This window comes from Mustelus asterias, chromosome 9, assembly GCF_964213995.1.
Source record: "Mustelus asterias chromosome 9, sMusAst1.hap1.1, whole genome shotgun sequence".
In the NCBI taxonomy this organism is placed as follows: domain Eukaryota; kingdom Metazoa; phylum Chordata; class Chondrichthyes; order Carcharhiniformes; family Triakidae; genus Mustelus; species Mustelus asterias.
The window spans coordinates 48,984,777-49,008,564 of record NC_135809.1 but is presented as its reverse complement, the minus strand read 5'-3'; the positions used below and the strand labels follow the sequence as shown (position 1 = coordinate 49,008,564).

At 40.5% G+C, this 23,788-nt stretch overlaps 1 protein-coding gene across 2 annotated transcripts in view; it reads left to right on the top strand.

The window, feature by feature from the left end:
• LOC144498679 (actin nucleation-promoting factor WASL-like) overlaps positions 1-23,023 on the top strand; it is an 83,663-nt gene extending 60,640 nt beyond the window's left edge. Inside the window, exons 7-12 of one of the 2 annotated variants that reach the window (XM_078220154.1) lie at positions 697-739; positions 2,254-2,407; positions 9,270-9,287; positions 13,545-14,116; positions 14,675-14,783; positions 21,834-23,023. In XM_078220154.1, coding sequence (XP_078076280.1) covers positions 697-739; positions 2,254-2,407; positions 9,270-9,287; positions 13,545-14,116; positions 14,675-14,783; positions 21,834-21,895 — 958 coding nt within the window. In that variant the 3' untranslated portion in view covers positions 21,896-23,023. The remainder of the gene's footprint in view (positions 1-696; positions 740-2,253; positions 2,408-9,269; positions 9,288-13,544; positions 14,117-14,674; positions 14,784-21,833) is intronic. The other variant, XM_078220155.1, reaches the window with a different exon arrangement.
• The last annotated feature ends 765 nt before the right edge of the window (positions 23,024-23,788 follow it).

The following is a 23,788-nucleotide window of genomic DNA, read 5'->3' as shown; positions in this document are numbered from 1 at the left end:
TTTCTACCCAGCCTGTCCTTGCTGCTAGGATGCATGTGAGCATGCTTTGTGAAGGCAACGTTGTTCTCAGTTGTGATTGCTGGCAGTCCATTTCACCACCAAAACCGAATATGGGATCAACATTTGAACAACAGCCTTTGGTGAAAGGCATCTGAGAACCACTACCTATGAAATTGCACTCACCTGATTCAATATCCTTGAGCAGAGAAAAAGAATAGAGAGAGGAGGAGCAAATTAGATTGAGGAAATTATTCTTAAGATGTTCACTTGAATTCAGTTTAGTATTTTCCTGGTGAATGATGCTTTAAAAAGGCATCTAAGGGGTGGCACAGTGGTTAGCACTGCTGCCTCACAGTCGGGACCCGGGTTCGATTCCTGGCTTGGATAACTGTCTGTGCGGAGTCTGCACGTTCTCCCCATGTCTGCGTGGGTTTCCTCCTGGGTGCTCCAGTTTCCTCCCACACTCCAAAGATGTGCAGGTTAGGTTGATTGGCCATGCTAAATTGACCCCAGTGTCAGGGGGATTAGCAAGGTAAATATGTGAGGTTACGGGAATAGGGCCTGAGTGGGATTGTGGTCGGTGCAGACTCAATGGGCCAAATGGCCTCCTGCACTGTAGGGATACTATGATTTTAAAAGACATCATGTATTCTGTATTATAACTTTGCATATGATTTGTATCCTTTCTAATTGCAGACATATAGGACATGTTGGCTGGGACCCAAATACAGGTTTTGATGTAAGTAAAATGATCTATTCTGAAATCATCTGAGGATTTTTTTCTTTCAAATATTTGCAAACATTCACACATCTAAATATGAAGGGTTATTGTCATGATCTTGTATATAAACTGTTTTACTTGAAATGGGCACATTTGTTTTGTGTCCTGTTTATAAGTGTGCTCATAGGTATGCCATTCCTGGGCTTTATCCCTATGGCTCCATGATTCTGTGTTCATGGGAAAGCAGATTGATAAATAATTCTTCTTTGACCTGCTGCCTATTAAGATTGTAGAGTCACCATGAATCTGTGATGTGAAGAAATTGCTGATGTTTGATATTGGTTGCAAACTTGCTATAAGAGTTCAAGCAGGGATTCTTTCAAACGCTCAAGTTTTTGAGTTGAATTAACTATCTTAAACTGCAACCTAGAATAATTTTATGTTACAGAAAATGAAAGAATTGATACTTACATTAAAGCCATATGTACCTTTGGCTCCTATTAATATTTTGAAACAAGTTGCTTAAGTATATACATTTTTTTAATGGCAAGTATTCAGCAGACACCTCTTGTGTTCAAATGTAAAATTATAACTGGATAAAACTCCCCTACAGTTTTAAAAACAGCAAACTGAGATAACTGGAATGTTGAATAAGACTTGCAAATTACCATCCATCAGAAATATTAATTTTCTCATGAATATTGAGTTATCATTGGTTAGTGTAATTGCAGTGTAATAGTACTTTGTTTAGTTTTAAACCAGAATTTGATCTCCCCATATTGCATCATTATAACCCTTCACTTTCCATATATGCTGTTCTTGAGGGCCTTTTCATGCTACAGATTGCCAGCTCTGATCATTAATTGAGGGGTGGCATGGTGGCTGTGTGGTTAGCACTGCTGCCTCAGCGCCAGGGAACTGGGTTCAGTTTCGGCTTTGGGTGATTGTGTGGAGTTTGCACATTCTCCCCATGTCTATGTGGGTTTACTCTGGGTTCTCTGGTTTCCCCCCACGGTCCAAAGATGTGCAGGTTAGGTGGATTGGTAATGCTAAATTGCCCCTTAGTGTCAGGGGGATTAGCAGGATTAATACCTGGGGTTACGGAGATGGGGCCTGGGTGGGATTGTTGTCGGTGCAGGTTTGATGGGCTGAATGGACTCCTTCTGCAGTGTAGCGACTCTGATTCTATGAATTGGAATGAAATCATGCTGTCTAATTAAATTGAAGCTCCTTGTTGAGCAAGACTTTTCATGTCTCTAAGAGCTGCATTTGAACACATCATACAAGTAAAAACACACTTCTGATCAACTGCATTATCACTGCGCAATGCATTAAATTGACATCAGCACTTAGCAGATAGGTCCTCCGGTGGGTAAAGTATCCCAACCTAACATTGTGTATTTGGTGAATGCAAATTCATCAGAAATAATAGCATGATAATAGGACTTGCGTGTGAACTTCAGCAGAACTCTTTTATATTTTTGTTGAGTCAACTTCAGTTGCTTAAATATCCATGTTTATTTTATTTACAGCTGAATAATCTGGATCCTGAACTGAAGCATCTGTTCGACATGTGCGGTATTTCTGAGTCACAGCTGAAGGACAAAGAAACATCAAAAATTATATATGATTTCATAGAAAAAAAGGGAGGAGTTGAAGCTGTGAAAAATGAGTTGCGGAGACAGGGTAAGTTGGCTCCTATGTTCATCTGTATTTTCAGGACCATGACTTGTTGACCAACTTTAATGTTTGCAGAAGTTTAAAACTCATCATCAATGGTTTATTGTTGATCTTTGGACTGAAATTTCACTTTTTATAGTGCGATCTTCACACACATTTTCTACCATAATAGGATTGTTATATCTTGTGGAAATAATGCTCAGCTTCAAGTGTCGTTCTAGCCTCCTGCTTGATTCTTTACTGACCACATTGTAACACACTGATTTCAATCATAGGGTCTGTCCTTCATGTTCTAGATCTTTTGACTCTGTATTTTGGCCCTCATAGGTGAGTCGCAAGTCCCAACACTTTGGAAATTGTTTTGGCTAACTTTGTGATCTACCGGTAATGTGTCCTATGTAACAAACTGAGTAACCTTGCTAGTAATTGCTTTAGCTGCTACTTAAGTGTCTTGAGCCTCCAAGATTATTCTCTTGCCCTTGATTTGATATATTATTGTCACATGTATTGGTATACAGTGAAAAGTATTGTTTCTTGTGCGCTATACAAAGCATACCATACATAGAGAAGGAAAGGAGAGAGTGCAGAATGTAGTGTTACAGTAATAGTTAGGGGGTAGAGAAGGATCAACTTAATGCGAGATAGGTCCATTTAAAAGTCTGATGGCAGCAGGGAAGAAGCTGTTCTTGAGTCAGTTGGTATGTGATCTCAGATTTTTGCATCTTTTTCCTGACGGAAGAAGGTGGAAGAGAGAATGCCCGGGGTGCGTGGGTTCCTTAATTATGCTGGCTGCTTTGCTGAGGCAGCGGGAAGTGTAGACAGAGTCAATGGATGGGAGGCTGGTTTGAGTGATGGACTGGGCTTCATTCATGACCCTGAGGTGATAACCCATCACTTAAGACCTTTTAATAAATTATTAAACAATGGAACTGCGAACCAGAAAATATATATACAAAACATGTGTAGCATTCTGTAATTTCCTGCACCAACCTCTGTGTGACCACTGAATGAAACTGCAAAGGCCAGTTTTGTGGGCCGCACCCTCTAGAAACTGGATTCAAGCAATCTAGGTTCAATTCACTTAGGACACCTACAGGCAGCAAAGAGAGGATGCTTTCAAACTAACTAGATCCCAGCTCCTGGAAAAGGAACACAAATAATTACTCCATTGCACCACTCAATTCTCTCAAATTTGGTATTTCTAACTTGAAGCTATTTTTTCAACAAGCTTTAAATTATGCCTTTAGGTTATATATTTCTATTCTACATTCAGTTTCTGAGAATCAAGCGTTATGAATTATATATGAACTGGCTGACTCCTGCATGGTGATTTCATTCAGCCCATAAATATGCCTTGGATTTGCTTAGTCTAATTCTTCAATGCCATTTTAGAAGTATTTTTATGTTTGATTCCCTTTTAAATTATTATATTCTCTGCCTCAATATCCACATTCCAAATTAGAATTATACAAGTTTCTGTGAAGGAAGGTTGCGTGAACCACAATTTCCACTCCCTGCTTGCTAGCACAATCCAAAGCGAATCTCATTGGCCAAAAATATTTCTCTCTCTTTCCCCCCCCCCCCCACCCCCCTCCCCGATCTCTGCCAAAGCTCCACATCGGTCTCTGCTACAAATACTCATCTAATTTTCCATCTAAAAAATCAATAGTCTGCCTCAATTGATTTGTTTTCGTCCAATTTCTCTTCTTGGTCTTTGACAATTTTGAAATTCTGATCTATTGTCATCCACTTCCTAAACTGAGGAAACTGTCTTTGCTCACCCAATCGCAACCATTCAAAATATTTATTTCCCTTAAGATTATTTCTTATGGAGTGGCAAAAAGTATTACTTCTAGTCACATCTAATAACTGGACTCCATTCCCGGTGAAACTATCCTTTACATGTTGTCACTTTTACACTTTCTATAATAAAGGGTTCAAAAATTCACACACTAACTCTGGCCAATCAGTTGTCTTGTGTAAATTTATCATTACCTCTAAGTTCCTGCACACTGCTTCAATTCACCTAAAAACTCAAAATGCTAATATTCTCTATGGTTTTATCGGCATTAACTTTCAAGAGAGAACCTTTGAATTTTTGCCCATCTGCACTTCATCTTTCCTTTGAAATTTAAACTCCAATTCCTATTTCCCATTCAAATTTTATCACCACCTCAACAGTAATTTACTTATTACCTGTCTGTCCATATAATTAAACCTTCCGTCTTTTCTTACAGCCATTCTTACTCTCTCCACCTGTGGATCAATCAAATTTCAAAATGATGTCTTATGCACAACACTTTGTAAAAATGCAGGACATGAGTGTTGTTAACAACATTTGCCACTGAGCCACACAAGATGGCCAAAATCTTGGTCAGAGGGAAACATTTTAAAGCGCATCTTAAAAGGAGCACTGGGAGAGGCAGGAAGGTAAAAGCATACTTAATGATGGAGTGATTAGAATCAATTTTAATGCAAGAGTCAGAATTTGAAGAGCACAATAGTATGGGGTGGAAGAAGTTAGACGTAAAGAGGGGAAAGGCCATGGAGAGATTTGAAAACAAAGTTGAGCATTTCAAAATTAAGATGTTGCCAAACTGGGAATTAATTTGGGTCGGCAAGCACAGGGGTGATGCATGAATAGTAGTTTCACATGAGCTCAAAGCTATGGTGGGAGACTGTCCAAGAAAGCACGAGAACTCCAAATTAAGTATAACAATGCAACTAGAACTGATTACTGGGGTGCCACGTTTCTAATCTGCAATTTGAGACACAACCACCCACTCAAATGTTTTTTCCGCTTCTCTGTCAATTAACTTTCTAACTCAACAGCCACATTTCTCCATGCCACATCCATTTGGTATAAAAAGAAAGCGAGTGCCTCAGAATTCTGAAGGTATTGTACCTGTAGTATCGCTGCAAACATAATGCGACCGAGATCCTTTCTTCGAGCAGGAAGGCATGGATTGGATTAATTTTTATCCATATCTGCCATCTCTTCCCCAGCACTTACGCAAATTTCTCCTTTCTCTTCCTCTCATTTGTCTTTTCTTTTTCTTCTTGTCCCATTCTCTTCAGAATTTATTCTGTAACCCTGCTGAATTTGAAAAATCTGAATTATCTTTACTATTCATGTATAACATTAAGTGATCGATTGTACACCAGAGTTTTTATAACAGCCTCTTGAAATACCTTATCAAATGGCTTATACAAAATCATATGCACAACCGGTCATTAATAAAAAGGCTAAAATGTTAAATAAAATTTGCCGTTAACAGATTTCTTGTCCATGATTTGCATTTTGAAATGTTCACAAGACTGCCCCCGACTGACATTTAACTCTGTTTTTAACAATGTTGCATTGACTACTCTGCAGACTACTCTGCATAACTAAGGAGGATTGAAATTCTGTGGTCTATGCTTCTGTTAATATCCTTTCTTACTAGGATGCTTGCAACCAGAGCTCAGAATTCTTTACATTTTAATTATCGTACCACTTCCTTTCCTGCGGGAGCCTCTGATTGCTTCACATTTTTGTTCTTGTTTTGATCCTTTCTTAATAAAAATGAAAATGATTATTTTGTTGCCTTATCTTTAACCTCGGCAAATAAATTTACACTTTCATCTAAACTTAATCTTCACTTCCAATGTGATTATAAAAGAAATGCTTTTCCTTTAATATCTTCTAGGCATTTAATTTTCCCTTTTCAACTTTTTAACCTATCTATATAAATTTTATTTATAACTAAATGGTGTCAAACATGAATTTAGATAAAATATAGTCCTTGAGGATAATTGGATTAAATGATCTCCATTTTTAAGTCGTAAATTCAATCTCCATACTTCTATTTATATTATAAAATTCCGTGTTTACCTTTATAATGGAAACTGCCAATATAATTTTTCATGCTGTAATACATTCTTGACTGCGATGGTGCTATAGGATCATGACAGGAGGGAATGTACAATTATAGCATGACCCTTGCACAAGGACAATTTCCATTATAAGTGCAGATTTACAAAATTAGGGAAAATACAGTAGTAAGATTTTAGTGTTGACTATAGTTTAATAATTTCTTTATGTTTTGCCCCCTCTCTAGTCAGGCCATCCACGTACTGAATGAAAACTTCCTCCTGAATACACTCAACAAATTTCTCTCCATCCAAGCCCCTAATACTATGGCTGTCCCAGTCAATGTTGGGAAAGTTAAAGTCCCCTCCTATTACCACCCTATTTTTCTTGGCGTTATATGTAATCTCCTTACATATTTACTGCTCAATTTCCCGCTGACTATTTGGGAGCCTGTAGTACAATCCTATCAAAGTGATATCTCCCTTCTTATTTCTCAGTTCTACCCATATAGACTCGGTGGGTGAACCCTTGGATATATCCCTCCCTCGGTATTGCCGTGATGTTCTCCCTAATCAAAAATGCAACTCCCCCTCCTCTCAACTCTTGTTCTATCTTTCCTATGTACCCTGGAACATTGAGCTGCCAGCCCTGCCCTTCCCGTAGCCATGTTTCAGTAATAGCTATAATATCCCAGTCCCATGTACCCATCCATACCCTGAGTTCACCTGCCTTGCCCGTCAGGTCCCTTGCATTAAAATAAATGCAGTTTAATCTAGGCTTCCCTTGCTCTCTGCCCTGCTTTCTCAGTCCATCTGTCCTGTCATGTTTTGTGCACACTCCATGTTTTATTTCTCTTAGCCTTACTGGACCCAGTCACTGAGTTCTCTACGGACTCTGTACTGTGGCCCTTTTTGATTTTTGTCTTTGGTTTCTCTGCCTTCCACTTTTCCCCTTGCTGCCTTTTGTTTCTGTCCCTACCTTACTTCCCTCTCGCTTCCTGCATTGGTTTCCATCCCCTGCCACATTAGTTTAAACATTAGCAAACACTTTCCCTAGGACATTAGTTTCAGTCCTGCCCAGGTGCAGACCATCCGATTTGTACTGGTCCCACCTCTCGCAGAACCTGTTTCAATGGTCCAGGAATTTGAATCCCTCCCTTTTGCATCATCTCTCAAGCCACATATTCATCTTAGCTATCCTGACATTCCTATCTGACTAGCACGTGGCACTGGTAGCAATCCTGAGATTACTACCTTTTGAAGTCCTACTTTTTAGTTTAACTCTTAACTACCTAAATTCAGCCTGTAGGACCTCATCCTGTTTTTTTTACCTACATCGTTGGTGCCTTTATGCACCACAACAGCTGGCTGTTCATCCTCCCTCTCCAGAATGTTCTGCAGCTGCTCCGAGATTTCCTTGACCCTTGCACCAGGGAGGCAACATACCATTGTGGAGTCTTGTTTGCAATGGCAGAAATGCCTGTCTATTCCCCTTACAATTGAGTCCCTATCACTGTAGCACCACCGCAGGGGACCTCTGCCCTGCCTTCCTACTCTTCCTCTGTCTGGTGGTCACCCATTCCTTATCTCCCTCAGTAATTTTTATCTGTGGTGCGACCAACTCACTGAATGTGCTATCCACGACCTCCTCAGCATCGTGGATGGTCCAAAGTGAATCCCTCTGCAGCTGCATTGCCATCAAGCGGTTTAACGGGAGCTGTAATTGTACACAGTTCCTGCACGTGAAGGAGCCAGGGACATCGGAAAGGTCCCTGAATTCCCACATCGCACAAGAGGAGCATGACACGGGTCTGGGATCCTCCTGCTGACTTAACCCTTAAGCTAACTTACAGCAACTACAATGCCAAGACAAATGAAAGAGGAAAAACTACTTAACAGTCACCAGCCAATCACTTATCTGCTGGCTGTGATGGTTCGATTTCTTTCTACCTTTCACTTGCCCTCGGCTTTCCTCGTAGGTCCGCCTCTCCACTCCTAAAGATGAGCACCTCTTTCCCCTCAGCACCAAATTCCCACTCTGCTTCAAATTCCTGATACCCTCACTCTGGCTGAATCTCACTCGGGCTGCAGTCTCTCTCCCACTGGCTTGCGCTAACTCGTGGGAGAATTGGGGGGTGGGGAACAATATTTTTCAATTTCTGACTCGTGCACTCTTCAAGGTGGGATTTTTTTTAGTGTAGAGTTAACATAATGACCTGGGTTAAGCCTAACAAATGTCATGTAAAATTTAACTTATTTTTGTATTTGGTGGCCTATTACGTAAATCTCACCGTTTATACTGGTATACCTAAAATTATCTGCAGCTGTAGATCTCTCTTCTGCACTGTTGGCATCTACTTTGGTTTGCTGTTTTTCTAAAAATAGACTTGTTCACAATAATCTACTTTGAGTTCCATCTGTTCTCCCTCTGCCTATTTCTTCTGTCTGCCTTCTCGCAAGTTACCATGCCCTTAATTTTGCGTCATGAACCAACTTTGTGCTTATTTCCACACCCATTACATAAAACTGAAAGCAAGAGCAATCCCAGCACAGATCACTGGGCTACATGCTAACTAAATCTTGCCAAGACTTGTGAAATATCCACAAGTGTGGTAAAACACCTTGGCCTCTAATTTTCTAGCATATGTGTTTTTAAAATGTATGATTCCCCACTTGTGAGTTTTGCTTAGAAAGAGGAATTATGCCAATGTTGAAAATTAAGGTTAGGGGTGGAATTTTCCCATCCCGCCCACTCTGGGAATCGTAGCGGGGAGACAGAAAAGTTGGTGGACCATTTAAAGATGTGTTGACCTCGGGCAGGAATTTCTGGTCTTGGGGCATGTGGCTGGAAAATTGTGCCCTATGTTTCAGATATCTCTTCTAATTTCCTTAGGTATTCTGGGATCCATACCATCTGAGCTACTTTAATGTTTAGTCTCATTAGAGTCCCCCTTTTGAATACTAATAGTGGCTCTTAGCATAAAATACATTTTTCCCTTTTGTTTTGCTTCTATAGGTTCGCCACAGTGGTTTGGTAGGTTTTTTTTGTCTAAAAGTGTGCTTGCTTGAAGTTTCCTGTTTTTAAAAAATGCATTGATCGAAACATACATAGTGTGTGTGAAATGAATCCACTAACAGCTGGATTTCATTTTGAAGATTCCTGCTTCTTGGCTTTAAAAATACTAATGTTAAATCTTGGGATTTATTTTCCCAATTGCACAATACTTAGCTTGACCTGGTTACTCTAGCTGATTTTCATTAAGGACCAATTTATATTTCATTAGTTTCCCACAAGCAAGAAAATAGATTTTATTTGTTTTATTGGTGCTTTGGTTACACTGGTGTACAACATGTATTTCAACACAAAAAAAGTTGATTTAGCGATCAACATTGCCAGTTCAGTATTGTGGGTTTTGTAATTTTTATAGGTTCTTTGTAGCTTCTTGCTTGATTATTTGATTCTTCCCATCTCTAGTTTTCAAAATACCTGTTTATCCAATGTAATTGGTACTCGATCACTTTTCTAGAAACTAAAATCCCCTTTGCAGAAAATCTTTTGGAAATTCTATACTACAGTGTGTTCAAAGGCTATATTCATAGGGTGCTGTTGCAATTTGGTCTCACAAATGAATTCTATCCTTTTAAAATGCTGTAATTTGGCTGATTTCATAGCAACACCTTTACCATAAGAAGACAGAATGGAGAAACATACTGTTGCAATGAGTGTTCGTCCAAGAACCAGATTGCTGAAATTGGTGCCAATTTTACAGTGGCTACTGTGGTGGGGTTAGGTGAATTTTTTTTTGGTGTCCTGTAAAGTCCTGATTTCCAATGTTGCAGGAAAATACTGCCAGATATGAATTATATCTAGCTTAGTTTGTCATTAGACAGTAGTGAACAACTCATGATGGGAGTATTGTCCATGTGGAAGATTCATCTTCAGCTGATCTTATAGAATAATCGAAAACAAAACTGGGGTTTGATCTGTTTGCATTCCCAAATAATCATCCGCTCTCTGTGGCTCAGTGGGATTTGTACACATTAGCTTCCTTTCCCTGTCATCTCTCCAACTATAGCTTCGCTAATTTTTGACGAAGTAAAGAGCCAATTTTTGCTGCCTCACAAGTAGGGCCTGCAGAAATCAGATTCTGCATCCAGAGCTGAAATTTTTCATCAGCGTCTAGGTCTTGATGGTTGTTAAGACCTAACTCCATTCTAGAAAAGCTTCCACTGTGCGGATTTATTATCGCAAGTGGCACAAGTTTGCAGAATAGTGTGCGAGTAGGTCTGCTCTCCTGTGAGATTAATATTCAAGCGTATCAAGTCAGATCCATAGTAATGCCCAATTTTATTCAAGTATATGTGGTCACCATTACACCATGAACATGAACATCTAGATCAGTCGATTTATGCACCTTTTGTATCTTTTCTGTGGGCTGCATGAATGTGGCATTGAAATTGACTTCCTCTGTGTAACTTAAAGATTCTTACCTGGAAGATAATCTTGTTGAAACTGTTTAAACTCAGCCTATATGGTTTAGGTTGGATCAACCTTATTTTATTTGATATGAGCCTGGAGTATTTGGTGAGCTTGGTCAGGATTCCACTCCAAGGCAACTAACTTCATTTAGGTCAGGAATTACTGCAACCTCTTTTTCCACCTCTTAATTGTATGTTTCACTGTAAAATACAGTTATTTCTTTCTTTCTACAAAATAAGTTTGGACATAAAGATCTTGGTGATACCAAATATTACAAGGCTAATAGAATAAATTCTCTATTTTATCATTTAGCCAGTAAACTTAAGGTCTGGTTAAAGGTCATTTGTATATTCCACAGCTATTGTTTCGCTTGTCAGGTTTGCTCCACTAACAGCATCTGATATGAAGTGTCTCTTGCATGTTTACTGGGCATTGCTGTTTAAATTTGGCCAATGCCAGGAAATGTTTGTCGATCTGTTTTGACAGCAAGAATACAATGTCACAGCTGATGTCTTCTTCCTTCTCCTACATTGGTACTGCTTGAAAGACTCCTTCAGTTTATGCAGGATGCCTAAATAATTGGGGAAGAAAATTACTGGTAGAGCAGTAATTCTTGGTCATCCCTCCCACTAAAATGTTTGAAATAAGTACCCTGAAAAAAGTGTAAACGAGACAATTGTCAATATTCTGAGCATTTACACAGAGCAGGATGGTTATAAGGAGAGGTCATGACAAACGGGACTCGACAAATTGCTGTGGTATAAAAAGATATATAATAATCCAAAGATTTTCCTAAAAAAAGAAATGGAGTTCTCTTATCAAATTCTCTGGTCATGTTTTGGATTCACAATGTCATTGTCCAGAGAGACTTTTTTTAATTCAATCAAATTAGAATCAAAATCCTGCCATTGGACTTGATTAGATTTTTAACTTGATTTTAAAAGTCTATATAATATTAAAAGCTATTTAGGTGTAATGTATATGTATTATTAAAATTAGTTTAAAGCCTATCTGTCCTGCTTTAACACTCATGAGAATATAATGCATTTCCACAGATATAAGCTTGCTTATCATTTGATTTGATTTATCATTGTCACATGTATTGAGTATACAGTGAATATTGTTTCTTGCACACGAGACAGACCAAAGATACCGTACATAGAAAAGGAAAGGAGAGAATGAAGTGTTACAGTCATAGCTAGGGTGTAGAGAAAGATCAACTTAATGCAAGGAGGTCCATTCAAAAGTCTGATGGCAGCAGGGAAGAAGCTGTTCGAGTTAGTTGGTACATGTCTTCAGACTTTTGTATCTTTTCCCCAATGAAAGAAGGTGGAAGAGAGTATGTCTAGGATGTGTGGGGTCCTTTATTATGCTGGCTGCTTTTCTGAGGCAGCAGGAAGTGTAGACAGAGTCAGTGGGTGGGACGCTGGTTTGAATGATGGACTAGGCTTCCTTTACGACCCTTTGTAGTTTCTTGTGGTTTTGGACAGAGCAGGAGCCATACCAAGCTGTGATACAACCAGAAAGAATGCTTTCTATGGTGCATCTGTAAACGTTGGTAAGAGTCGTAGCTGACATGCCAAATTTCCTTAGTCTTCTGAGAAAGTAGAGGTGTTGATGGGCTTTCTTAACTATAGTGTCGGCATGGGGGGACCAGGACAGGTTGTTGGTGGGGGGGAGGTGGGGGGTTGAGGGCTGATCGTTGTCTGGTGAGGGAGGAGGAGGCGGGTCAGATGTTCCTCTGGTAGGGGGGTGAGTGAGGCCAGATCGTTCTGAGGGGGGGGAGGCCTGATCGCTCACTGGTAGGGGTGGGGTAGATGGATCTCTGGTAGGAAGGGCCAGGGGGATCCGCTGCCACTCGGCGGGCGATCGGTTGGGGGGTTGCGATTGGTCTGGGTAGCGGGGGGGTGGGTGGATAAGGGGGACAGTGATGTCTGTGGGGACCATCACTCCCGCTTTTTGTTCCCGGGCCGCTTTCTCCGTGATCTGACACGGGCGCGCTTTTTCAAATTTCTTTCCAACTGCGCATGCGCAGTTCAGAGTTCCAATCGTTTTGGCCGTGCTAAACCCTGCCCACAGTGCAAATGGGACCCGCAATTTTTTTTTTCAGGCTGAGTGCGTATGGGGGCACCTGAAAGCAGATTTCCAAGTTGGATCTGAATTACGCCCAGATTCAGCACTTCGAATGAAAATGGTAAAATCAGGCCCATTGTCTTCCTTCGCAATGGGTTGTTGCTGCCATTACCTTGAGTCTTGCACCTTTATACTGTTTCTGCTTGTCTGCCCAAGACCCTCCCAAAGTTGAGATCATTTGTCCAAGGGTCGTGAAAACAGGACACATCTGTTCCTTATTAATAGTAGCCTTTGCAACCACAAAGGTCAAATGTCCCAGGGATCTGATCGGCCAGCGGTCTGGTTTCATTTCTCATTTTCTACTTGCTGTTGACTGAACCACAAACTCAGCTTTTTATATTTGTGAGCTTGGCTATTTTTTCCATCATGCTTTGAAGAAGTCTCCCTGTTAGCCATACAATTACACCTGTTATGTTGGAGATGGTGATACATGGCTCTTGGTTAAATCAACTGTAACTCAATTATTTGAATTATTATAACAAGCTTAGTTTGTATTGTATTAAATGAAAACTGAAGTTAAAAGTGGTAATTGAATCTCCAATTTAAATGTAATTAACTGGGTTAGTATTGTTTTATATAAAGGTCGAAGGCTTCACGCTACGTTTCTTTCTTAGTAAATTTATTTGATGAGTTCCCATATGATTCTTAAATTCATACTGTTGCTTTGCTTTGTTTCAGCTCCGCCTCCACCCCCACCTTCCAGAGGAGGACCACCACCACCCCCTCCTCCTCATAGTTCAGGACCCCCTCCTCCTCCACCTGTTCGTGGGCGAGGCGCACCACCTCCTCCACCCCCATCAAGAGCCCCCTCAGCAGCTCCTTCAGCAGCTCCCCCACCCCCACCACCTTCTAGGCCAGGAGTTGGAGCTCCACCACCACCACCACCTAGCAGGTTATACCCTCCACCCCCACCTCCACCAGTCCCATCAGGTCCACCACCGCCACCACCTCCACCACATCCTGTTTCTGGAGGTCCAGCATCTGCTGGACCACCGCCTCCACCACCGCCTCCACCACCACCCCCTGGCCCCCCACCCTCTGGCCCCCCACCCTCTGGCCCCCCTCCACTCCCTGCAATGGTCGCTGAAAATGATGCTCTTCCTTCACCTAATAGTAACAAGTCAGCTCTTCTGGATCAAATCCGAGAAGGTACTCAATTGAAGAGAGTTGAACAAAGCAGTCGACCAGTGTCTTCCTCAGGAAGGGATGCACTGTTAGACCAAATACGGCAGGGTATACAACTTAAGACTGTAAGTTATCTTTTCTTTATGATAATTTAGTTCAAATTGTGACTATTTCTTGAAGATTTGATATCTTAACAAGTACAGTAGAAAATTAACTGAAATACAGGGATAAAGCAGAACTTGAATTATTCTGCAAAATATGCTTTGTTCACTGATGTTCAAGTCTGTTTCTCTTTTCAAGTATTAGTGACTGGCATAAGTGCTATGTTGAATTGAATCTTGCCATCTAATGTTTATCTACTGAAATCCGACTTGAATGAATTTTGATACTATAAAATGAAACCAAATGTGATTAACTCAAATTTCTAATACAGTTTCTGCTGTCCCTTGCTGACTTGAGAATATTAATGATTATGGCACAGAAGGAGGCCATTCAGTCCATTCTATAATATTTAGTTCAAAGATTCATTGAATTCAATGAAGCCACTTTTGCTTGTTACTGTTGGGGCTTGTATTATAGGTCATGCCAGTTAGTAAGTAAAACCTGCAACCATTGCGTTAACCAAGTTGTCAATGTGTTGCATATTCTGCAGTTCAAGTAATGATATGTCAACTCCTTTACAGGTAAATGACCAGGATTCTTCTTCTCCATCAACACCTACTCCTACAGCAGGAATTGTGGGAGCACTGATGGAGGTCATGCAGAAAAGGAGTAAAGCCATTCACTCTTCAGGTGAGGTTTTTAAATAGTCACTGTCAATCTGAATCCCAGAAATTACGCCTGACATTTGAATTTGTTTTTTCAAATAAATCTAATGTGCAAGACTAATCCTGGTAGTACTTGTTGTTATTGGTACAAACTAGCAGGAGGAAAGAGGTTTCTTGGGTGTATGACTGACATTTAACGAAGTATCCAAGAACAATATTTTACTGCAACAGGCTGTGATAACGTACTAACACATTATAATGTTACCAGAAATGTTAGGCTGAATAAGCATCTATAAACAATGTAAATAAAACTGTACAAGTATTTTATACGTCCAGTCTATGATCTTTGAACAAAAAGCCCTCACATCTACAATCTAGCTACACTGCTATCCAGAAAAATTGTTTTTCAGTGATGGAACTTGCCTTTTTATTCTTTAGAGCACATGCATCTTGGACTAAAATGCCATCTTAGATTCAATGAAAAAAATCACTAAGCATTTTCATTTTGCCTTCATGATCTCTTATCAGGCACTAAATTTCATGGATGTGTAAGTGATGACACTTTGTTCCCTACATAAGTCTCTCTCAGCCTCAAGATACCACCACCTATTCTACCCAAAGCACTATAAAGGCAATGACCCTTGTCACCATTTCATACCTTGTTATCTTACTCTACACAGGCATTTTCCCCTTTTAATCGCCACTCTCCTTTTAAAATTCTAATTGTTTACTGCCCTGCCCTGATATCTTTCCTCCTTGTCCCTTGGGCTTTACAGACAGGCACACCTGTATCCTTGGCAATATCAGTGTCCACCTGAAGAACTTTCCTTGCCCCTCTCTACTGAATTTGTGCCCACTAAGGCCCTCCATTCATATAAACTGTTCTAACCATTTTCAGACCATTCCCTCACCCACCTCAATTCAGTAGTCTGAATTTCTAACCATTGGCCTTTCAATTGCTTTAATAATTCTACTTCCTTGACATTCATGTAGAAGAAACACAAAAACTCCCTTCTCTTTCCATTTCCCCATGCATCACTTCCTTCAACACCATATTTCCTTTTATTGCACTCATAATTTCCTACTGCCATGTGCTGAGGTCCTCCATTTCTCCAATATCCCTGCAGTTAATTTATTCAACGACTCAACCATTCTTGCTCTTCACTCCAAAAAGAATGTTCTGATTCAACTATTTTATTCCCTTAATGCAAGGGGCACAATCTTGAGCATATGTGATGCATAAAACCTTAGCTATCCATTGCCAAATTCACCTTAATCACATCAAGCTCCAATGGACAAACTGGTCTTCGCCAAAATCTCTTGACTCTCGAATCAGCCTCGAGGGCAAATAAGATATCTGTCTGTCTTTTCTCTGCTACCAATAGCCTGCTTAGATTCCTCCAATGTACCTCCACTCACCTCTAACAAGTCTGCATTTTCTTGTCATAACATCTACTGTGGTCATAACAATATTAATTGCTGAGCTAACCAAATCCCAGAAGGAAAAATAAGAACATAAGAAATAGAAGCAGGAGTAGGCCTTCTAGCGCCTCGAGCCTGCCCTGCCATTCAATAAGATCATGGCTGATCTGATAGTGGTTTAGTTCCACTTACCCGCCCGCTCCCTATAACCCTTAATTCCCTTATTGATCAGAAATCTATCTACCTGTGACTTAAACATATTTAACGAGGTAGCCTCCACTGCTTCAATGGGCAGAGAATTCCAGAGATTCACTACCCTCTGAGAGAAGAAGTTCCTCCTCAACTCTGTTCTAAACTGACTCCCCCTTATTTTGAGGCTGTGTCCTCTAGTTCTTGTTTCCTTTCTAAGTGGAAAGAATCTCTCTGCCTCTACCCTGTCTAGCCCCTTCATTATCTTGTATGTCTGTATAAGATCTCCCCTCAGCCTTCTAAACTCCAACAAGTACAGGCCCAATCTACTCAATCTCTCCTCATAAGCTAACCCCCTCATCTCTGGTATCAACCTGGTGAACCTTCTCTGCACTCCCTCCAAGGCCAATACATCCTTCTGCAAATAAGGGGACCAAAATTGCACACAGTACTCCAGTTGCGGCCTCACCAGTACCTTGTACAATTGCAGCAAGACCTCCCTGCTTTTATACTCCATCCCCTTCGCGATAAAGGCCAACATTCCATTTGCCTTCTTGATCACCTGCTGCACCTGCAAACTGAGTTTTTGCGATTCATGCACAAGGACCCCCAGGTCCCTCTGCACAGTAGCATGTTGTAATTTTTCACCATTTAAATAATAGTCCATTTTACTATTATTCCTTCCAAAGTGGATAACCTCACACTTGTCAACGTTATACTCCATCTGCCTTAGCCTATCCAAATCTCTCTGCAGACTTTCCGCATCCTCCAAGCAATTCGCTTTCCCACTCATCTTTGTGTCATCCGCAAACTTTGTTACCCTACACTTGGTCCCCTCCTCCAGATCGTCTATGTATATGGTAAAAAGTTGAGGCCCTAGCACCGATCCCTGTGGCACGCCACTAGTCACCAACTGCCAACCAGAAAAGCACCCATTTATTCCAACTCTCTGCTTCCTGTTAGATAACCAATCCTCAATCCAGGCTAACACTTTACCCCCAACTCCGTGTACCTTAATCTTCTGCAGCAACCTTTTGTGAGGCACCTTATCGAACGGCTTCTGGAAATCTAAAAACACCACATCCACCGGTTCCCCTCTGTCAACTGCACTTGTTACATCTTCATAAAAATCCAGTAAATTCGTCAAACATGACTTTCCCTTCATGAATCCATGCTGCGTCTGCTTGATCGAACCATTTTTTTCCAGGTGTCCTGCTATTTCTTCTTTAATGATGGATTCCAGCAATTTCCCAACTACGGACGTTAAGCTAACCGGCCTGTAGTTACCCGCCTTTTGTCTACCTCCTTTTTTAAACAGTGGTGTCACATTAGCTGTCTTCCAATCAGCCGGCACCTCCCCGGAGTCCAGCGAATTTTGATAAATTACAACCAACGCATCTGCTATTACTTCTGCCATTTCTTTCAGTACCCTGGGATGCATTCCATCCGGGCCCGGGGACTTGTCTACCTTTTAGTCCCGTTAGCCTACCAAGCACTACCTCTTTAGTAATAGTAATCGTTTTAAGGACCTCACTCCCTACAGTCCCACGACCGTCAATTTTCGGTAAGCTATTTGTGTCCTCTACCGTGAAGACCGACACAAAAAACTTGTTTAAGGCCTCGGCCATTTCCTCGTTTCCCATTATTAAATCCCCCTTCTCGTCTTCTAAGAGTCCAACATTTACTTTAGCTACTCTTTTCCTTTTTATATATTTGTAGAAACTTTTACTATCAGTTTTTATATTTTGTGCTAGTTTAGTTTCATAATCTATCTTTCCTTTCTTTATCGCTTTCTTAGTAGTTCTTTGTTGTTTTTTAAAGCTTTCCCAATCTTCTAATTCCCCACTAGTTTTGGCTACTCTGTACGCATCGGTTTTTAATTTAATATTCTCCTTTATTTCCTTAGTTATCCACGGCTGGTTATCCCTTTTCTTACATTCCTTCTTTATCACAGGAATGTATTTTTGCTGAGTGCTGAGAAAAATCTCCTTAAAAATCCACCACTGGTGCTCAGCTGTCCTACCAACTAGTCTGCGCTCCCAGTCTACATTAGCCAATTCTGCCCTCATCCTATTGTACTCCCCTCTGTTCAAGCAGAGGACACTGGTTTGGGACCCTACTTTCTCACCCTCCATTTGTATTAGAAATTCAACCATATTGTGATCACTCATTCCAAGAGGATCCCTCAAGAAGATCATTAATTTTACCTGTCTCATTACACAGGACCAGATCCAGGATAACTCGCTCCCTCGTAGGTTCTGTAACATACTGTTCGAGGAAACTATCCCGACAGCATTCTAAGAACTCTTCCTCAAGTCCACCGCGTCCAACTTGAGTCAACCAATCAATATGCAGGTTAAAATCCCCCATGATTATTGCTGTTCCGTTTTTGCACGCATCCATTATTTGCTTGTTTATAGCCCGACCCACCTCAAAGTTATTATTTGGGGGCCTATAGGCCACGCCCACCAGTGACTTTTTCCCCTTACTATTCCTTATCTCCACCCACATTGATTCCACATTCTGCTCCTTAGAGCCTATATCGTCTCTCACTACCACCCTGATGTTATCTTTAATTAACAGAGCTACCCCACCTCCTTTTTCTTCCTGTCTATCCTTCCGAAATGTCTGATAGCCCTGGATATTCAGTTCCCAGTCCTGGTCACCCTGCAACCACGTTTCTGTAATGGCCACTAGATCATACCCATTTGTATTGATTTGTGCCATCAACTCATTCATTTTACCTGAATGCACGTAGCATTCGAAACAAAGTGTCTTTATGCTAGCCTTGAGATGGACCCGATTTGTTGGTGCATTCTTTTGATTGCACGCACTGTCCCTACCTGTTGCAAACCGGTTATCCTTCCCCAGACCATCTCCTTGCACTGCGTTGACCACCTCCCTTCTTGTGTTTGTCACCTTTTTTACTCTGCCTGAGCCCTCGACTCCTTTAACTAGATGAATGTCCTCATCATTAACCTGCACTCGTGCCCTCTCCTTTACCTTTGATTTTGTAATTCCCCATACCCCTGAACCCTCTCTCTCTCTCTCTCTCTCTCTCTCTCTCCCCCCCCCCCCCCCCCCCCACTATTTAGTTTAAAGCCCTATTTGCAGCCCTGCTTATACGATTCGTCAGGACTCTGGTCCCAGCATGATTCAGATGAAGACCATCCGATCTGAACAGGTCCCATCTTCCCCAATACTGGTGCCAATGTCCCATGAATTCAAACCCATTCCTCCCACACCAATCTTTGAGCCACGCATTTACCTCCTTAATCTTATTGACCCTGCACCAATTCGCTTGTGGCTCAGGTAGTAATCCAGAGATTACCACCTTGTTGGTTCTGCTTTTTAATTTGGCTCCTAGCTTTTCATACTCCCCCTGCAGAATCTTTGTTCCTGTTCTGCCTATGTCGTTGGCACCTACGTGGACCACTGCAACTGGATTCTTACCCTCCCACACCAAGTTCCTCTGCAGCCCAGATGAGAAATCCTGGACCCGAGCACAAGGCAGGCAACGCAACCGTTGATATTCTCGATCCTGGTCACACAGAACAGTGTCAATGCCCCGAACTACACTATCCCCAATTACCACTAAATTTATTTTTTCTTCCTCCACCTGAACGGCTCCCTGTACCACGGTGCCGTGGGCAGTTTGCTCGTCCTCCTTGCAGTCCCCGTTCCCGTCCACACTGGGAGCAAGAATCTCAAATCTTGGTTTATGGGCCATAACTTTTTTTTTGTATTCTGAAAACAAGAAGAAAATGTACGAATCTCAGCATAAGAAGTCCAATAATACTTTTGGGATTTTAAAATGAAAATTTAAAGATTTATTAACAAGAAGAAAACTTAAGCACACAAGATTACAGTTACACAGTTAAAATAGTCTTACAAACATTTCCCCCAAAACACTCCCTACTTGGTCAGACCCACAAGTAAGCATCTTCCAGTCAAAACTCCCTTATAGGTGCTTAATTATAAAAATCCAGTAATATTACCCAAGAAAAAACTGCGGCTGCTTTAATAAAGGTAAACCAGACAACTTCTCAACCCTTCTTCACTCTACGGAAATCCAAGAAACTTCAGAACAAGACTTTTCTGCTTGACTGGGTAGCTAATTTAAACTTTACTTCTAGCCCAGAGCTGGTTTCAGGAGGTCTTCCCCATACAGTCAACCTCAACTCAACATCCTTGCATAACCTTTCCCCCTTTCGTCTTTGATTCCACTGTTCTCAGCACTTCTTTAAACTTATCTTTTCTAAAATATAAAAACCTTTAATGTATTTCCTATTGCCCCCACATTTGGGATCAAATAAAATGTAATAACCTTCCCTTTGCAGGCTGTAGCAGCCTTTTATTCCCCTTTGAAATTTAACAGCTGAAAAATCGAAGTCTCTATCTCCGAATGCAAATTTATAAATGTTATTTATTTGTAAAGCCACCTGACCCTAACTTCATTACAAATGCAAACATTTAGCACTTCACTCATTTCACCCCTTAACTCTTCCAGACAAATGGTATCCATTAATCTTTCCCCAGCTTAGCACAGTGGTTAGCACTGCTGCTTCACAGCTCCAGGGACCTGGGTTCGATTCCTGGCTTGGGTCACTGTCTGTGTGGAGTTTGCACATTCTCCTCGTGTCTGCGTGGGTTTCCTCCGGGTGCTCCGGTTTCCTCCCACAGTCCAAAGATGTGCGGGTTAGGTTGATTGGCTATGCTAAAATTGCCCCTTAGTGTCCTGGGATGAGTAGATTAGAGGGATTAGCGGGTAAAATATGTAGGGATATGGGGGTAGGGCCTGGGTGGGATTGTGGTCGGTGCAGACTCGATGGGCCGAATGGCCTCTTTCTGTACTGTAGGGTTTCTATTTTTAAAAATTCTCTAAAAACATCCATTCTCACAATATGGAGACCATCCATTCAGCTCCCAATGTGGCATTCTCCTTCTTACTATCTACCAAGCCAAAGATGCCTCCAAGTCATCCTCGAATTATAGCTGTTGCTTTCCCTCTTCCTTCTCTCTCACTCGCATCTCAGCTCTCCCTGTGAATCCTCCCTCCACTCTATCTCTCTTCACATGTGTGCTCATGCTCACAAAAACACCCTTCCAAACACCATCTCTCCTTTTCTCAGACTCCAACTACTTCTAGTTGGCACACTTCTCACCTTTGGCAGTGCAGCTATTTAGGTCTCAAACATTGGAAGTCCCTCAATAAAGGTCTCATGTTTCCAATTCCCCCTCCAAACCATCACCTGTTCCCATTATTCCTCCTTTGGTTTAGTGATTCCTCTTCCTTATGGCAGTGTTAGTGCTTTGGGACATGTTGCCTCTGCCATAGGTGCTAAATGAATGCAAGGTAGTTGAGTCAAAGGTGATAAAATTAAGTATCCTGAAGTATTAGTGCTTAAGAATTGTCATCCAACATTATTTGATGTCTATAAACCAAGTCCAACATTGTTTGCAGATGAAGATGAGGATGAAGATGAGGAAGAAGACTTTGATGATGATGATGAATGGGAAGATTAGATTTTCTGTGCAAGACTGTAAAACTTCCTGTCTTTCTGAATCTTGTAAAATTGTCCTGTAAATGTTCTGCAGATTTTGCTGTATATTTTTGTTGCCTTTGCTCTTTTTCATAATCTGTGCAATACCTCATTTAATAATTAATTTGACAAAGCATTGTGGGTAAAGATATTCCCTATGCAAAATTTGTGTTGGGACGTATAAGGAACTACATATGAATGTGTTCATTCCAACAACAAAATAAATTGTGTGATTGAGTAGGAGCAAAGTCGACATGAACTTTAATTATGCTTGTAAAAGCCAGAATAGCAACACTATTTTTTCAAAACCATGCAATTTCTGTACCTAAGAAGAAGCAAGTCTTATTAAAGCTTCGCATAGCACTATAACTTTTTTAAATACAGCTCTTCTATTCACTTCCTTCAGTACTTCGTTGTTGCTGAAGCTGAGTAGAATTTTGCACCCTTCTGAAGTAATTTGTCACATAAATGCACAGCTTACAGACAACTCATTTGTGTCTTACTGTTCAGCAATACTGTCTTGTGATTCAATGCAAAGATGCACAGTGAGTGTTTTATACTGTATGCAGCAATACTGTCTATCATGACTATTTTCAGTTGAAATCCCCTTACTTGTGTCTGTTACTTTATTAAATATTTATACGCCTGGCTTATTCCATGTCTATTGGAAATTAGGTCAAGTTTTTCAAATAGGAATTCCAGTCCTCTTGTGAAAACTCTAAACACAATCAGGGGACAAAGATTTTTAACCCTTAAAGTGCTAAGTAACAGCATTTTTTCTAATCATACGTAGTGCATATTTAGCAGTGTAAGGGTTAATGGAGAATAGCCTAATGTTCAGTTTTTATGGAGATGAAGGCTGTGATTAGGAATTTGCATTTAATGTATTCATAAAGGGCTGTGCTTAATGCTTGTTAAACTGCAATTTGGGGAATATTTGGAACTGAAATAATAATAATGAATGTTGACATCAGTATCTTTACATTATAGTCCTTTTGATGATCTTGCATCAGAATCAAAGAGCAAACTCTCAATACAGATTTGCAATTATGGAATGAAACTTTTAACTGAAAAATATCTAAATAAATGTTTAAAATTCACCGAGATCTACCTTTCCTGGTTTTCAAGATTTATTATTGTTGTTGTTGTCTTTCATTCAGCTGCTATAATTGAGCCTCATTATTTCCCACCATCAGTCACCATTCTCCTGAGCAGTCTGTAATCTCCCCATCGTGGTTTTATGGATAGTTTATTTATTTGTTCCCGATTTCTGAAACTACTGGCTCAGATGTTTAGGATCCCTGATCATTTGTTGTACTTGCGCAAAGTATTGTCACATGTCATTTTTGGAACCAGAATAGTTTCCATATTGTTATAATCTTCATTCTCCCATTTGTAAGATTTTCATTGTGTTCCTGAACTTTAAAACAACTTCATTCTTTTTCACATTTTATTTGTGCCTCATTTCCATAGAGGATGGATAACTGAGATTGAGATGTTGATAAAGTTGCAGTGTTAAATCACTTTTGATTTTCAGCTGAAATTGAAGCTTTTTAACAGTTACAGTACAATTAAAATTCTGCAAAGCTTGAAAAATCTGATTCCACCCAGAGAGAAAATAACTGACTTGATTTAATTGGTGATTCTTTGCCCTGAAGTCCACGTCTATCCTTTTTAATAGAGGTTCTGCCTTTTTGAGAGGTACAATGATAATATGTAACTATTGTAATTTATTTAATCCATGCCTCCTCAAAACTCATGGCCATCCTTAAGGGTAATTTCCTGGTAGTTGTCATCTTTGTCTGCAAAAACAGCAAATGCATTGTTTTGTTTTGGGTATAAAGAGTACCTTGTGTTCGGGATTTATATTGCACAT